The sequence below is a fragment of the Nymphaea colorata genome, chromosome 4 (genome assembly GCF_008831285.2).
Source record: "Nymphaea colorata isolate Beijing-Zhang1983 chromosome 4, ASM883128v2, whole genome shotgun sequence".
Taxonomy (NCBI): Eukaryota; Viridiplantae; Streptophyta; class Magnoliopsida; order Nymphaeales; family Nymphaeaceae; genus Nymphaea; species Nymphaea colorata.
Window position 1 is genome coordinate 14,031,076 of NC_045141.1, and position 16,348 is coordinate 14,047,423.

Below are 16,348 nucleotides of genomic sequence, written 5' to 3' on the forward strand. Positions count from 1 at the left end.
ATGGACACTTTAAAAGTGTTACATGAATCTGTCTTATTTTTTGGGGCAGATACATAAAACAGTAACATATTGTTACTATTGCCAAACAGCCCCTGGCTTATGGGCTTCAGGTGGGTAAGGTTGTCACTTATGTGAATCTGAACTATGTGAATCTGAACTAGTCTAGCTTTTCTTTTCCAAGATGGATCTGGTGTGGCACATGTTGTAAATGCAACTCTGTTTGGGATCAGGTTTGCTAAATAATGATTTGCCTTCAGTTTGAGTTTCTTTTAATGATATAGTAAAAATCTATTTAAAGAATTTGATGTCGCCAACAGGATGGCAAGAAAAGAATGATCATCAAGATTCAGTAATACTTATGACAAGGACGATGACTGTAACAGAAGTCGATTTCGTGCCATTCAATTTCAAATTAATGTCTCGAATGAGGATTGAATCCACCGCAATTGCACAAGTAGTTCAATTGTATTCTAACAGTAAAATGTAGATGTTTTTTTTTTTTCAAAATTATTACTGGATTCATGCAATGTCCAATGGTAAAGACCAATAGATTCACCCATGGATCAGTTTATTCACATGAGCGTAAAACTTCAAGAATTTTAACTGGATTTTTGTTCCTGACATGATCTTCAGTTTCTAGGTTTTCAACTACAAGGATTACATGTCCACGGTTAAATGTTTAAAAAGAAGCTAGGCATCTTATTTACTTTAAGATCTACTTGCACTTCTCATGCAATGAACATTGGACAGAGTGTGTTCTCCAAAAGCATGCACAAATGGACTAGTGATTTTTCAGATTATTGAAGCAAAGTCCTGGAACTAGAATCGGAGAAGAAGGAGCAGAGTTAACAGGCAAGGATCTAGCTGAGATCGGTTATACGTAAAGCTAAATCGCTGATTGAACGCTTCAGCATGATTTGAAAAACGTGATTTTGCAAGCAAACCATCAAAAGGCGACAAGAGAGATTGCTAATCGCGATGCTTAAAAGAGTAAAATTAATACGTATGCACCATAACAATCAAACGAAAAGAATTCAAAAATCGAACTTATGCTTATGTTCGTAACATTACATAGTTATTATTTTTAGTCAAACAGAGTTTCTGATTCTCGTTTTCTATATATATATATATATATTAAAGAATGAAGCGGTTTCCTGAAAATTGTTGCGGAATAGGAAGCGGGTGAATTTTGGACCATAACAACCGTGGAGGATAGATGTAACAGAATCCCGCTGAGATCTTTCCGCATGAGGCTTTATCTGATCTGAATTCCGAATTGGATGCAGATAGTCTGAACTTTGAATCAAGGGTCCCAAATTTCGATGAAATGAAACTCCAAAAATAAAAAAACCATTACAACCAACTTTAACTTTTCAGATGGATACATTATCCTCGTAGCGAACTAGTAAGAGGAAAGAGCGACATTCAAGACGCTAGATCGACATTCAACTCGTCACTCGTAAAGTCTGATGGTCGGACACTCTCAACTCAAGACATGGATCCAGATTCTACTAGGATTCAAGTGCATTACTAACTACTAAGCCTGTGTCCAATTATTAATAAATCTTTTACAAAAGTACATAACTTTTGGTCGTATAAAAAATCCAAGCTTAAGCTTGAATTGCTTTCATCTAACCCTCTTACTTTTTATATGTAATTCAAGTGGTTAAATAACAATTTGCATATATCTTTGCTATACCACCAAAAAGTCGATGATGTTTCTGTAAATTACTCCAACCATTAGTAGGTTCATGGTTGGAGCAATGGTTGAGAGAGAGAGAGAGAGAGAGAGAGAGAGAGAGAGAGAGAGTCTCAAAATAGCAGAAGCAGAATTGCAAGTATATGTCAAACAAAAATGACAAAAACAGAATTTACAATTTTGAAAACATGACCTTGTGGACTACTTTGGAAAACATACCAATTGATTCAACAGAACTAACAGCTAATTAACAAAGCACAAGAAGTTTAGCAAGCAAGTCAGTTTCAGCACTAAACAGGGCCTTCCAGCTGCTTCGTAGGTCAATACATGAAGGCGGATCCAGAATATCTATCTATAATGGTCCAACCCTGATGTATTCACATGAACAGATGAATTTTACCACCCATACCTGCATACTGCACAAAATTTCTGAATACAATGATGGTGAATAACTGCACTACAAAAGTATGAGTGGACAATGCAATCGATCTGCAACAACAGCTGAAACTTCTACTTGCACCAAAGAATTATTTTGTCCTTGCCACCACATGTTCATCTGAATGATCACACAGGGACTCTTTTGGGTCGATATCGATCCAGAAACTGCAATGCACAGCCCAACCATCAAAACACACGCACACACACGTCATCTACCTTTTCAACCACATGCAGATGGAAAAGCAATTATTAAAGTTAAGTCAGACTTACTGATGAAATAAATGGTTGCTGGAATAACCAACCAATAACAGGTATCCGCTGCAAGAAGACTGCAAGTGTTGGCCAGAAACCACTGTGGCAACAGAACGCATTAGCATTCCAAGTAAAATGAAGATCTACAGCAACAGACAGAAACACTGCAAGTACCTGAAGAGTACGATGAACCCATATGATTCAAGGATCATGCCGATGATAGGCCATCCAATAAGAACCAAGAAGAAACCCAGACCGAAAGCAATTGTACCCTGACAAAACATTGTGTGATCGAGTGTAAGAAAAGGATATCAACAAGTTAAAAAACTTGATCAAAGCATTACACCTTGTAATTCTGTCGTTTCATGAAGAACTGCATTGTGGACTTCAGTCCAATGGTTAACATCACTCCCGACAAGAAAAGTATCTGAAAATAATCAAATAGATTTAACAGTTTAACCAACCTGAAAAGCAACAAATAAATATGACAGTTTAACCAACACAACACAACAGAAAAATGGGAAAATCAATTCAAGGCAAAGCTGCTTGATCAGACCTCATGCTCTACTTACATTTCCCATGGCTAGAAGTCCCTTGTCAAAGAAGAAGAGGACTCCCAAGAGGGAGAAAAAGATACCAAACCCCGTCAATCCAAGCCCAATTTCTGTTGCACGAAAAGCAAAGATTACTCACGTAACATAGAGAAACAATAACAGAAATTAACAATTTCTGAAATGCATTCAGCTAAGTTTAATCAAAATGATAAAATTCAGTCCAAATAGAAGGAAATTTTCAAGTGGCAGGAAACGTCCAAAACGAGAATGATTATTCCTTATTGTAAAAGGGGAGACAAGGAAAAGAGAAGTCAGATCGTCTGCATACAAGTTATACAACAAAACTTCTACATACCCAACAAAGGTTACTCAAGGAATCTTTAGAACTCATAAGGAGAAATCTAAAATCTTCTAAAAGTAACTTCAAGTGGTAATGGCTGAAAATTTGGAAATCAACTAAAACTTGTTTAACAGCTTTGCAAGTAACACAAAGCATATATGCACTGCCTCCACATACAGGGGAGAGAGCACACTGGACATTAACCTTTTGAGTGGCTTCTCTACTCTATTATTGAAATTGTATGGACCATCTACACCAGCTACCACTAAACAAATACCAGGAATTGGCGTCTAAAGCAGAAAAAAACAAAACTGTTCATCATACACACTATTTATGAACCCTAAATAATTCTTTAAAAAAAAAATCACGTGTTGTACCCCCAGTTTCGGACCTTTAGTGAAAATAATGTGCAAACGTTTTAACAAGTGTATGCATAATGATGATCCGGGTAATCAGATTCTACCACTACAGGGCTACTTGTTTGAGAAGAAGCCTAGTCCTTTTGAAGACTTTGTAATAAAAGCGTAAGGCCATAATTACTGGGTGAGTTGGCCCAGATATGTCCTGCTTGACATAAATAACTATATAAGCAATTAAGGGACCTAAATACATTTTTATCCTATTTTTTAGTTTCCAAATAACATGATGGATTATGACCATAATGGCAAAGAAAAAAGAAGAATGAAACAAGAAAGTAAATGCTTCTCCAGTCTTAGTTCACTACAAAAAATGCACTTGCTTTTTCATATTCATGTTGGATTATATCACCATGCTATTTGAACCAAACACCTGCCATCTATAATATTTGCAAATATACAACCAATTATCCCATTTGATCCCTTGTACCAGCACCAAAAAGATAAAAATAAAGGCTGAGACACATGTAAACAACTAAACATATCAGCAATACTTTAGGTTAATAAGGTACATTCACATACTTTTCCGGTCATTCATCTCGAAGGAAACCATCTTGCAGATGATTCACGAGCTGCATAGATATTAAAAAATCAGTTTAAAAAAATCAGTAGATATGCATATTCCAGTCATGTAACAGCAGCAATAAAGACAAACGTACCAGTAAGAACAGAGCGTTACGTTTGCTCTAATTTGTGGTTACTTCCCTGCACTGCTAATGATGGCAGACCAAAATAAACCAATCATAAATTTGTCCAAACTTTAGGAAATTTTGAAATCAAACAACAATTTCATGTGTTAATTCCAAGCAAGAAAATGGCCTCACTGAGAGAAAACATCACAATATCAAAGAATTGGATTCAAATATGATGTTTCATGCTCACATACCCAAGAATTTTGGTTTGAGGCTTTCACTATTTGTGCTTTTGATAATTCACCTGCCTTCATCCATAAACATAAATTCTCCTTTCTTTAGATTATATTGTAAACATCCTGGATATTTGACTTCTCAAACCTTTGGATATAGATGCTTTCATATTTGAGGGATTACACCAAAAATAAGTATGAGTCAAAAGGTTTGCCTTGTGTTTTCCTCAGTTATAGTCTTCTAACAAAAGTTTTATGCACTTGAATCCTTCTACTCATTGAATTTATATACCATGACATGTGGTTTTTGATGAACAGAAATTTCCATACAAAATTCCTCAAATTACATGTAAATGGCTACATAGAAATAGATTTGTTAGTATGAGGATTGGGAAGAAAATATGTTTTTCAGCACCATGATCAGCTTTAGTCATCTGTCTTTGATCAGCATATTATTGCTCACAAAGACACAAACCTGATAACGTTTTTTATCAAGCTACTCTTCCTCCTATTGTTGATCATCCTAGTGAAATGCAAATTCAAAAGAGCCACCCTCAAAAATCCAGGCAGCTTGTGCAGGTCAAAGTGGCTTCAGAAGACACAAATCAATCATTTCATCAAAATGAGAATGACAGTAGGCAAGAAAATCAGTCAGACCAACCTGAGGATCAAATAAATGTTCTCCTGTGTACCGTTGTGACTAGGTCAACAACAGGAATATCCAAACCTATTCCAAGGTATGCCAATTCCAAAGGAACCTTGTAAAATTAATGAAGCTCTTAATCATCCTAGATAGAAAACAGCTATGGATGAGATGGCCACCCATTGCATCATAAAACAGTGGAATTAGTTCCTTATTACCAAAATATGGATACAGTTAAAACAAAGTGGGTTTTCTAAACCAAATTGAACTCAAGTGGCACATTAGGTAGGTTGAAAGATCACCTTGTGACTAGTGGCTCTACTCAGTTTGAGGGACTTAATTTTCATGAAACCCTTCCCTTGGTTATCCAAACAGACACTGCTCACATTGCTCTCAGTATAATTGTAATTGGTCAATGTAAAATTAAGCAGCTTAATATTAAAATGTCTTCCTTCATCGCTCCTTAAGCAAAGAAGTTTTCATGCAGCAACCGCCAGGTATGAGGATGAGAATCATGTTTGCAAACTTGCACCTTAAAAAATCTGAAACAAGCCTCTTTCTGCTTATGGTTTTTTAGATATTGCTGCTGACTTTCTATGTTTGTACAAGAAAGAAAGACATCATATTGCTTGTTTACATAGATAACACATATCTTACTGAATATCCATCTAGTGTCCAGCGATCATGAATGATTTTACGCAGGAACTTATTGTAAAAGATCTCATCTTTGAATTTGCTTCCAATTTGATAATGACAATAGGGTGCAGTTGGACTAAGAGGGTAACTTTCGGCTACCAGTAATTAGAAAGCAGATGTAAAGATAAGTTTTGTGCTGCATTGCTGAAAATCGGACCGCCACTGTAGATTCACCAGGTGTATCCTTATGTTAGAATAAACTTTTGGATCAATTTGTGGAGGTTAAGGGAAGGGCCTCGGTGGATGCATGTAGTGCAAACTGTTCCTGTCATTCAAGATGTTTGAAGGGCCTCGGCAGATGCATGTAGTGCAAGCTGTTCCTGTCATACAATCTGTTTGTCTGCCTCAGTGCCAGTTGTGATCCAAAAATTCAACGCTTCTAGCTCAGCCACACAACCAGTCCGTAACACAGGTTTGTCTTTGGATTCGAACTCAGCTAGGTGAACAGGGAGTTAAATTGAACAAAAAAAAAGTATCTATGGTTAGCATACTGATTTCACAAGATGAAATAACAATTGTGCTAAGCTGTTTGTCTGCCTCAGTGTTAGTTCAGATACAAAAGCAGTTCTTAACACAACCTCGTGTTTGTGTTCAATCTCAGCTAGGTGAAGGGGGGACAGGTTGAGTGAAAAAGGATATCCACGGTTAGCATACTAGTTTCACGAGATCAAAAAACTATAATGTTTATCTGTTACAAACACTTTCTAGCACTACAATTACTCAAGGTGCACACCCCAAGGCAAAGTTTCAGGAAAAGCAACTTGAATTCTAACGAGTGGATGAATAGATGATATCAATGCTCGTGATGCCTATCCTATTTCCTTGCATAGCTAACGATTCAAACAAGATCGCAGCATCTCCTACAGCCAAAAGAAAATTATCCAACAATAGTCGATCATTAGACCACTAGCACCTGAATAATTTACAACAGAACGTCAAGCAACTGGACACAAGTTTTCAAATAGACCAGAATAACAAACACATGATGTCACTAAGAAACAAGACAAGACAACTTGCAATTATCAAACTAGGAAACAGGCTAGGTTTAAATCTGGAGAAAGCAAAAGGTAGATATTTACACAACCACACGCACAAATGGCAAAAACTACAGGTGAACATGAAAATTATCTTGATCTGATAAAAATTTGTTGTATACATGACAGAAAACAGAATGAAAATGAAAAGACATGCTTTCGGCTCAATTTTTGGTGAGATGAAAACAAATTATGGCGAAGACCACATAGACTTAGTGTCCAAGAATAAATCCCAGATGTTTCACACGCTTTGGCCAGCAGAAGGCCACTACTCAATAACTACCGTTTCTTTGTTTTCTTTTTTACTCAGGTCCCTTCGCTTTGAGGCAGTGCTTAATTAGGGAAAAAGAATAGGGATTCAATCAGGGCTTGGAAAGATGACGATGAGGGTGGCTGGAAGAAAGGGTTTGGGTTGCAGGACTGTCGGCGAGAGACATCAAAAGAGAAGGAGGCAGAGAGAGAGAGAGAGAGAAAGTCACCTCAGAGATGCGGCGGTTCGTTCGGGCTGCCGGCGGTGAGAGATGCGGGTCGCCGCTGGTCCGTTCGCACTGCAGGTGGCCGCAAGAAGAAAAGGTCGAGTAAACGAGAGAACAATGTTTCGGGAGTGAGAGTCGGCGAGAGGAACGAGAGAAACGAGAGATCAAGATCGAGACAATCAGCGAGAGAAAGGAGAGAGGGAGATTTCACCTGTAACCGGCGGTGTGGGTGGCGGTCAGTGTGGCCGGCGGCTGTCGACCACGGCGAGAGGGCAATGAACGGAGCAGAGGGAAGAGAGGCGAGAGAACGTGAGGTCGCTGGGAAATGTTACCGGTCGGGCAGACGCCATTCCCCGATGTCGTACTTATTTCAACCGATTTTCACCGAATCGGAAGCTCTCCCGATTCGGTTCACAAACCGATTCTCACAGTCACTGGTACAAAAAGTTATTAAAGACACCATTGCTTGGTGGCGGGGAGTCGGGAAAGCGGCTGCCATCAGAATCGTAACCCTCGCTGCTTCCTCCTCATCCGTTCAAGTCTCTGTTCTTCTGCTGCTGCTTTTGTTGTGGGAAAGGAGAGGGAGGGAAGATGATGAGGAGAAAGCCCAGCAGGATAGAGATGAATTTGGAGGAAGACAGGCAGGAGCTGGAGGAAGCCAGGAAGCAGCACCAGCAGCAGCAAACGTTTGCGACAACACCCACGCCGGCAACGACTCTCCTCCATCATCTCCAAGGCAACAAGGAGTCCAAGCATCAGAGGATCGGTCTTTCAGACTAGTCCCGGTTATATATCCAATCCTGTCCTCTGGTAAGAGTATCTTCCCGGCCGTCTTTGACTTTATTCTTCATCGACCATCGACGTCGCCGGTTCTTCCTTTTTCCTTGGGTTAGTAAACACTGGTTCGTCGTTTCCGTTTTTCGCTCGGGGCGCACCGCCTTGGTCCGCTGGTCGTGTTTTTCAAGGCCAAGTCCGCCATTTTTTATGGCGCTAACTATCTCAGTTGGAAGAGGCTGAAGAAGAACGGAGCGTCCGTAGAGAACCAGGGGCGGGGCTGAGAAATGATTGGCGGTTTTGGTTCTTGCAGGAGGATCTAGGAATGCGTCCGGGTATGCAGGTTGTCTTCTTGGGGAATCTCCCAAGTGAGGAACTCGACCCTTTTTTTTTTTTAATGGAATTGCGTTCATAATTTGTCTAGTTCTATCTGTTCTTTGATCAAACAATTTGTTGGTTCAGTTAGTAATGAGATCCTTTATTACTTCGAAATTTTCTTTAGGTTTTCTGTTTTCTATATTTGCTTTTCTCTGTTGCATTTTGGTCCTGGAATAACTTTTCATTCCTTAGGTTATTCTTTCAATGTAACAAAATGTCTTCATCACCATACCTTACTCAATGTTCTTTAGCTTCAAAATGTGAAGATCTCATGGACATTTAATTCTTCCCCATACTGTTCAGGTTGAGATCTATATTGCAATTTGACCTTGAGATTGTGGAATCTATCTTCACTACTACGTAGATAACTATCAATAATTGCTGGCTGGAGAATAAACTTTATTAAAGTGGAACTTGGAAATGGAAAACTGCCTCTAGCTCAACTGCAAATGCTAGTGGACTTGATGAATAATGTTTTAACTAGCTGCATCTGCGATTCTGCGTGTTCTTGAAAAGAAAGTAAGGGTGTACTTATGAACCTTGCTTGTCTAAAATGTATCCTTTTAAGTTATTAGAACATAGGAAGAGAGAGCCGCAGGAAACAAAAAATCGCATTTAAATGAATTGCCAAAAAAAAAAAAAACTTAAACTGGATTGAAGAATCTAGAAACTTACTTGGTAAGGAACTTTGCAGTTTTAGTCCGCCCAAGTTGAAGGGTGACTTTGTTGGCCTAATCCATTTCTAAATGAACGCATTGAAACATAATAGAGCTTGTCTGGTGAACATACACTCTCCAGTCTCCATCCATCATTTGTTGAGATTTGAGAAATATGGTAAGGAAGCATCTGTTTTGGAAAGAGACCAAATGTTTTTGAAACTAAAGTAAGTGAATTAGTGCCAAAAACAAAAGGCAATGGAGGCAGAAAGCTTCATGATATATGTCTCAGATTGCACTTTCCTCTTGCTCAGCAAATTGCTTAGGAATTGGAGACGAACAAACGAAGGCCAGGTTTCAATTATTGTTACCGAGTAGCTGTGGAAATTTCCTGTTGAGGAGCTTCTTTCTTCTTCTTGTTAGTCAAGTATTTTCTTTTAGGGTAGAAGGTTGACGAGGTGACAACTTCAGCCTCATGACATGCCCAGGTTGCAATATCCACTCTTTCAACAAATTGCTTAGAAGTTTGAGACAGAGATAACAGCTAGGATTCAGTTGTCGTTACTGAAAGAGTAGCTGTAGAAATTCTTTGTTAGGAGCTTCTTTCTTCCTCTTTGTTATCCGGCTACTTTCTTTAGTGTCCACATTCTTAGTTTAGTAGCATTACACATGCGACATGTAACAGTATACCATATAGGAGCCAATGGCACCATTGGTTGATAGTTTGATACTCTTATTGGAAAACTCCTGTTTCTTTTCAAAGAAATTTCAATAAACTTCATCCTGTCCTATGTCACATGGGTGCCAGCACGGATGCTCGTGCGGACACAGGTACAGGGCATTTTCGAAAAAATTGGGTCCGGAAACACAACAATACATATATATACATACATGTATGTATACAAACATATATAATAAGTTTTTAAGCAAATAACATACAAATTCATTGTTTATACTCATTTGTTACTGAACAAAAAAAATACTAACATATACCCAAAGAAACTACAAAAATTAAGTCTGCCATGTCCCTTACCCACACCTCTGTTGGTTTGGGTCAAGACAGGTACTTCTACATTTTAGAAACGTCTGTGCTAGACTCTCGACTATCGTTCTTTTATGGTCCTATATGCTCATGCAGATCTTAAAGATTTTCATAAGATTGTGATAAACATGACTAAAAATAAGAGAAGGTAGCAGAAAGACATGGACCTAGAAGCTTCAATGTCTGTAATATCTGTTAAACGGCGGCTAAATGCATAAAAAATTTATAGTACTTCCAGTGATTTATTTACTCTATTAGCAACAAAAAAATTTCTCTCTAAATTTCTCAGAAAGCAATTTTTGACACGCATGGAATCATGTTAATGTTATCGATTCCATTGCAGGCAATCCCATCCTAGGTTGGTTGACAGATGACTCAACTGATCAGTCGAGATTAACAACATAAAACTGGTCTTGAGAAATTCTCTCACCAAGGTTATTTTCAGGTTATGAATTATGATTTATTTGCAAAATTTCATGTAGTGTCGTATAATTCAATTTGCAAAATTGAGTTCACAAAATCCACACGCTTAATTGGTCGACAGATGGCTCAACTGATCAGTCGAGATTAGCAACATAAAACTGGTCTTGAGAAATTCTCTCACCAAGGTTATTTTCAGGTTATGATTTATTTGCAAAATTTCACGTAGTGTCGTATAATTCAATTTGCAAAATTGAGTTCACAAAATCCACACGCTTATTCTTGGCCATATTTGACCAGGTTTATAAGCAACATGCTGAAATCCACATGGTAATTGTTTGCAGGTCCAAGAAGTGATGCTATTCCACAGAACCCTTGAAACCAACTTTCACATCCAACATATTCTGTACAAACTAGTGTTGCATATCATTTGAAAAACCTGTTCTCCTGGTTACGGTCGAGACTCAAAGGCCTTCTCTAAGTAACTGGGTGTCAGATGGAGCCGAATCAGTCAATTTTTCAAGTAACTGGGTGTCAGATGGAGCGAAGTCAGTCATTTTTCCAAGTAACTGGGTCTCAGTGGCAAAGTCAGTCACCTTATCTGACTACTGGAAACCTTGGAATAAACCGCCTCTTTGAAAATACTCGTGAGCGATTTTAATACTAGCTCCTGAAAATTCTATTCGCCTTCACTCTTCAAAACATTTTATGCAATTAGAAATCCCCTTACCGATAAGGGCTATTTGCCACTTCCACTGCCTGCTGCTTTTCTCAATTTTAAGCACACTCTGGTCAGTTCCAGGCTAGCGGCACTGGTTTCCAGTTTCTCATGTACCTGGACGCCTGCATAATCGACAGATGCAATACCCTTGTGTTCTTCCGGAAAACTGAGTGTCGTTAACGGTGATCTTACAGCGAAACCTGGCATATTCTTTTGTGCCGTGCATCCTCTCCATCGCATTCGTTTAACTCCACCACGGCTTCCTTCCATCAATTTTTGCATCTTCTACATTTTTAAGTGGATGAATATTTGTGGTCACAACTTCCTATTTATTCTTCATTTTTCATGTCTCGCAGATATTTCACAAGGGGGATTAGTAGAAATTTTTGGCTCCCATGTTAGCGGTCGGACCATGCAACCGATGGTTTCCACAGGTTAGAGAGAAAAAACCCAACTCAGCGTCAGAGAAGATAAAATATACCGACCAATGCTGCTAGAGAAAGAAAGGTCGCTACATACCTTTAGAAGACCAAATACTGTTCTCACATTTTTATAAATATAAAGAAATACATTAACCAGCTGATGAACCATCAGTATCGTCTGGTAAAAGACGAAAGGCTAACCAGTACCATGTTTGAAAGCCAACCTCTAGGTATCAACAACGCATGCACATGACAGCAAAGCAGCGTCATCGCTACGTTCTGATCCTGAGACACTAGAACAAAACTCCTGCCTCTTTGGTCATTTCCTCTTTTTTGCTGGAGGTTCTGGTGGAGATTCTTCTTCCTCTTCATCATCTTCCTCATCCTCTTCTTCTTCCTCCTCTTCGTCATCATGATCCTCATCTTCGTCATCATCGTCATCTTCCTCTTCCTCTTCTTCTTCTTCTTCGTCGCTGCCACCATCTCCATTTGCTTCAACTTCGTCTTTCGGGTTATCGTCATCTTGGTTCTTATCCTCATTACCTGACACATCATCACCACCACCTTCCTCCTCACCGTCCTGCTCATCGCCCTCTTGATCATCTTCATCCTTATCATCGTCGTCTGTATCACCATCCTCTTTGCTCTCAGGAGGAACCTGGTTGGAGTCAGGACCAAACCCATCTCCAACATATCTCCCATGCTGCACCTCCAACAAAAAAGAAAGCAACCGAATTAGAGAAATTACTCCACAAAAACCAATTCCATGGTGGAGCAAATCACAGGCATTACCAAAACCACAATGAATTAGAGAAACGACCCAGCTACTGTCCCATCAGCGGCACAATGACAAGCCACCAGGTACACATGTGGCCCCTGGCGGTATAGCACATGCAACACCGAATTACCTGATCTCACTATCGTGTCAGTCACCCAACTTGGAGTGTATTACGGTTTGATGCCAACACTGATTTGGATTGAGCATTAACAACTGAACTATGGATTGGTATATACATAAATATTGATACTTGCCTTTTGGTTCAACTCAACTGTCACGGAATCATCGAACCTGAAAGAGGAGAAACGGTCAAATCAGCAAAACTGACATTTTTTTTTAATGCCAGTGAATAGAAGGAAAAAGCACCGATGTTACCCTTGATTGGCGCCATGCTGATGATCCAAGAAGCTTATTGCGTTAAACAGCAAGCCCATCTGGGGGAAGTTGATGCATTAATGACGCGCTAATAAATCAAATATTTCTCTCTCTCTCTCTCTCTCTCTCTCTCTCTTTTGGTGAATTTGCAGTTGACCGATCTTAAAAAGCAAAGGCAAACAACAAGAACCAAATGGCCGCCCACCCAATTGAGTATGATGATGAAGTGATGATAAAATCAAATCCAGCTCATACCGACCAGACAAAAAAACAAGCAATTAAACTCCTCGACAACAAAAATCTTAGTTCTGACAACCCTCAAAAATTCTAACAAAAAGCCCTGAGGAAAGCAACTGGTCATAGTACGTACAAAAACTAAACGTAATAAAATCAGCACCTAAAGGGAAATAAAAGAATCAGATTCTCCACTGGAACCCTAGACCCAAAAAGAAGATTGTTCGCAGAGGGAGAGTGGGGGGAGACGACCACAATTTGGAAACCTTTCCTAGCTCTCCGTGAGGTCAAACGCCAGAGCATCACAACCAAAAACCTAATACCAACAGGCAACAAAATCATATAGGACTATTCCTCCTCCAAAAGGAAACCTATATTAAGGTTTCTTACTGAAAGTACAGTTCACATCTAAACGCCGGAAGAAACACTAGCACGTAGAAACCGGAATAGAAGCTCAGCCACAGTAGTAAGCCATCAAATCCAAGAAATTAGATAGAGAAAAGAACAAAGGCAAGTACCACAGGCGGGAAAGGGACGGCAATTACCGCTAGAACGAGGTGGAGAGACTTCTGGGCGACAAGCACCGTCTCTACCGCGACGGCGTCCATCAACGACGCGACCATATGCCTTCCAGCGACGGTCTCCAAGGGACAGGAACCTCCCATCACTTCCCAGCCCTCCTGTAAAACCAAGGAAACCCAATACCAAGAAGAGAAAACGAAAAACCACTTTACAAAGCGCAAAAAGAAAAGCACACTCGAAGAAGAGCAGCCACTGAAAAGCGACGCAAAGAAGGCGGTACCGTTCGTGGAGGAGAGAGGAAAGAAGCTGGAGCTCCGAGAGAAGGCCTTGGTGGAGAAGAGAGGAAGAAGGAGAAGCTACCAGAGGGAGGAAGAAGAAGAAGAAGAAGAACGCACAATGATACAGTAGAGAGGGGAGAGGATTGGCGCCATGGATACAGAGAGAGAGAGAGAGAGAGAGAGAGAGAGAGAGTAGGGTTTAAGGGAGGGAGACGGGCAAGGGAGCTACCTACTGGGGTGGGGTTTGGAGGAGTCTGGAGTTGGGGAGGGCGTTGATTAGAAAGCAAGCACAACGAACCGAGCAGGCATTTTGGGGCTAGACGAGCTCGAACCGATGTTGTCCACAATAACAGTGTCGCGTCCGTATCGGTTTTCTCCCTGGTATCATATTGCTCTATTTTACCTTTAAAAAAATAATTTAAATTGATTTTAAAAAAAAATTGAAAAGAAGAACTTGCATCGAGCTTGTATCGTGTTGTCTAGGAGCTAATACGATAAGTATCGGTCGATACACGCCGATACAAAATATGAACCGGGTCGACTCTTGTATCGGTCGGGTTTGTGGACCCTTGCAACATGCGCGTCAGCGTGAGACAAGAGCGCGTTTGGGAGTCGACGGATCTTAAATTTTTGTGCTTGACGTTAGCTTCACGACGGCGTCAATCAAAAACGCGTTTGGGTGAGTTAAGGTCATTAAAATTTGTGATCTTAAATTCCGGTGAAAGCCATATCTATATACGTGGTTCTACCCCAACAAATTGACCTGTCTTTAGATCACATAAAATCCCATCTTCGAGATCAACAAACATACCCTTATGAAATCAATATTCTTGCTTGTATTACAAGTTTTTCTAGATGAGCCTTACCACATGCATTTTAGTCATAAAACCAGTAACTTTCATTCATTTGAAGTTATATGCCCAATCAGTATTTTAATTAATGGGTTGTAGACTTTTTTATTTGAATTCTGACATAAGTGTAATAAATCTTGTAGTTTTCTCCATAATAGACTAACAGTTCTTCTTACAATTTTTTTAGAGAAGTTTGTGCACTCAGTTTATTTGACCATGGAACATAAGCTTTTAAAGTTGTTGGCAAAACCCTATAACTCTAAAACAATGGCTTTCCACTTATTTCAAAGACTAGAGAAGAAAAATATTAATAACATTGAAAACAGTATTTCAATTTGACATAGGAAATATATATATATATATAGATACATGTATGTGTGTGTGTGTGTGAGAGAGAGAGAGAGAGAGAGAGAGAGAGGATTGAACAAAAGAAGAAGAAGAACAAAGCACCAAACATACAAAGGAAAAGGGGTTGAGATTGTTTAAGGTGGATATGAGATCCTCGGATCTTAAATCAGCTTCGGATCTAAGATCTTGGGCTATGAAACGCTAACATGCTAAGAAGGAGCGTCAGGTCTGAAACGTCTTTCCAGGAAACTACCTGCACAATTTCCCTTGCCTTCTGTCATACATAGCTATAAAAAGGAAGTCTCTTCTTCCCCAAATCGACCACAGGCGGGGCGAAAGATCTCACAGGTCAAGAAGTCGCCGTCGTCCCTTAAGGGCCTCTTTTCCTCTGCGTCTTCCTTCCTCTACGCAGAAGCAAAGGCCAACCTTGCATCCTGATCAACATCTTGCATCCTGATCAACATGGAAGGTTCGCTGCCGGAGCCATGGAACGCCTTCATACTTCTTACTCTCTTCCTCCTTTACGTCATCATGGCAGCCTCCATCTCCGTCTCGTCGTTCCTTCCCGAGAAATCGCCGTCGTCGGAGGCGCTGAAAGTGGTCACCCTCCCGGTCTCCATCCTCCTCATGTACAACTATGGAATCAGGCTGTGGTCCATCCTCCCCTCCGAAGTCAAGTGGATGTCCTGGATCTTCTTCGGCACGGTCACCTTCGGCTCCCTCCTCCTGGTAGGCCTCTGCCTTAAGTACGGCCTCAGGGAACCCAAGGAGACCAAGGCACCGGCAGCCGCCAGCAAGGAGGGCCTCCACCAGTCCCTTCTCAACGCCACCGTTTGATCGGACTGTTACCGCTGCTCCCTGATTTTCTCTATCTACGCGTTGTTTTTCTGTTCTTCAATATGCCTTGTATATAGAATCTTTGATTAGGTTTTCTACTCCTTGCTTTTTAATGTTTCACTTTATTGGCAATGAAATATATGAACCGTCAACTTGGAGCGTCTGCGAAAATTCCAGAAAAAGAAGAGAATGCGTTCATTGGCTTGTGATGTTTCGATTTTCTTTTGTTAACCATTTTCTAGTCGTATACATCAGAAGGTAGTTGTGCCATTCTGCAAGAAGCAACCTTGGCTCGTTAA

General features: G+C 40.0%; 2 protein-coding genes across 5 annotated transcripts; one reads left to right on the forward strand and one right to left on the reverse strand.

Moving 5' to 3' along the window:
- Positions 1-1,807: 1,807 nt before the first annotated feature.
- LOC116252686 (vesicle transport protein GOT1-like) lies at positions 1,808-7,757 on the reverse strand. Of its 2 annotated transcripts, none has more exons than XM_031627122.2 (9): positions 7,625-7,757; positions 7,417-7,485; positions 4,359-4,409; positions 4,222-4,271; positions 2,962-3,053; positions 2,736-2,816; positions 2,564-2,661; positions 2,408-2,489; positions 1,808-2,302 (listed from the first exon to the last, which is right to left on the reverse strand). In XM_031627122.2, exons 4-9 carry the CDS (start codon positions 4,250-4,252, stop codon positions 2,264-2,266), a joined length of 423 nt encoding a protein of 140 aa, XP_031482982.1. In that variant the 5' UTR covers positions 4,253-4,271; positions 4,359-4,409; positions 7,417-7,485; positions 7,625-7,757; the 3' UTR covers positions 1,808-2,263. The 2 variants fall into 2 exon arrangements, with proteins under 2 accessions (XP_031482982.1, XP_031482983.1); XM_031627123.2 differs by having other exon boundaries at positions 4,359-4,412.
- LOC126409990 (uncharacterized) lies at positions 7,689-11,326 on the forward strand. 3 transcript variants are annotated; one of them, XM_050077333.1, is made up of 3 exons: positions 7,689-8,223; positions 8,501-8,555; positions 11,028-11,326. In XM_050077333.1, exons 1-3 carry the CDS (start codon positions 7,689-7,691, stop codon positions 11,038-11,040), a joined length of 603 nt encoding a protein of 200 aa, XP_049933290.1. In that variant the 3' UTR covers positions 11,041-11,326. The 3 variants fall into 3 exon arrangements, with proteins under 3 accessions (XP_049933290.1, XP_049933289.1, XP_049933291.1); XM_050077332.1 differs by lacking the exon at positions 11,028-11,326 and adding an exon at positions 10,607-10,652; XM_050077334.1 differs by lacking the exon at positions 11,028-11,326 and having other exon boundaries at positions 8,379-8,679.
- The last annotated feature ends 5,022 nt before the right edge of the window (positions 11,327-16,348 follow it).

Coding starts and splice junctions, on each gene's coding strand:
- LOC126409990 (XM_050077332.1), top strand. CDS start 7,689: ATGAACGGAGCAGAGGGAAGAGAGGCGAGAGAACGTGAGGTCGCTGGG. Junction 8,224..8,500: donor ATATCCAATCCTGTCCTCTG/GTAAGAGTATCT, acceptor TGGTTCTTGCAG/GAGGATCTAGGAATGCGTCC. Junction 8,556..10,606: donor CTTCTTGGGGAATCTCCCAA/GTGAGGAACTCG, acceptor ATTCCATTGCAG/GCAATCCCATCCTAGGTTGG.
- LOC116252686 (XM_031627122.2), bottom strand. CDS start 4,252: ATGGTTTCCTTCGAGATGAATGACCGGAAAA. Junction 2,817..2,961: donor GACTTCTAGCCATGGGAAAT/GTAAGTAGAGCA, acceptor GATTATTTTCAG/ATACTTTTCTTGTCGGGAGT. Junction 2,662..2,735: donor TGAAACGACAGAATTACAAG/GTGTAATGCTTT, acceptor ATGTTTTGTCAG/GGTACAATTGCTTTCGGTCT.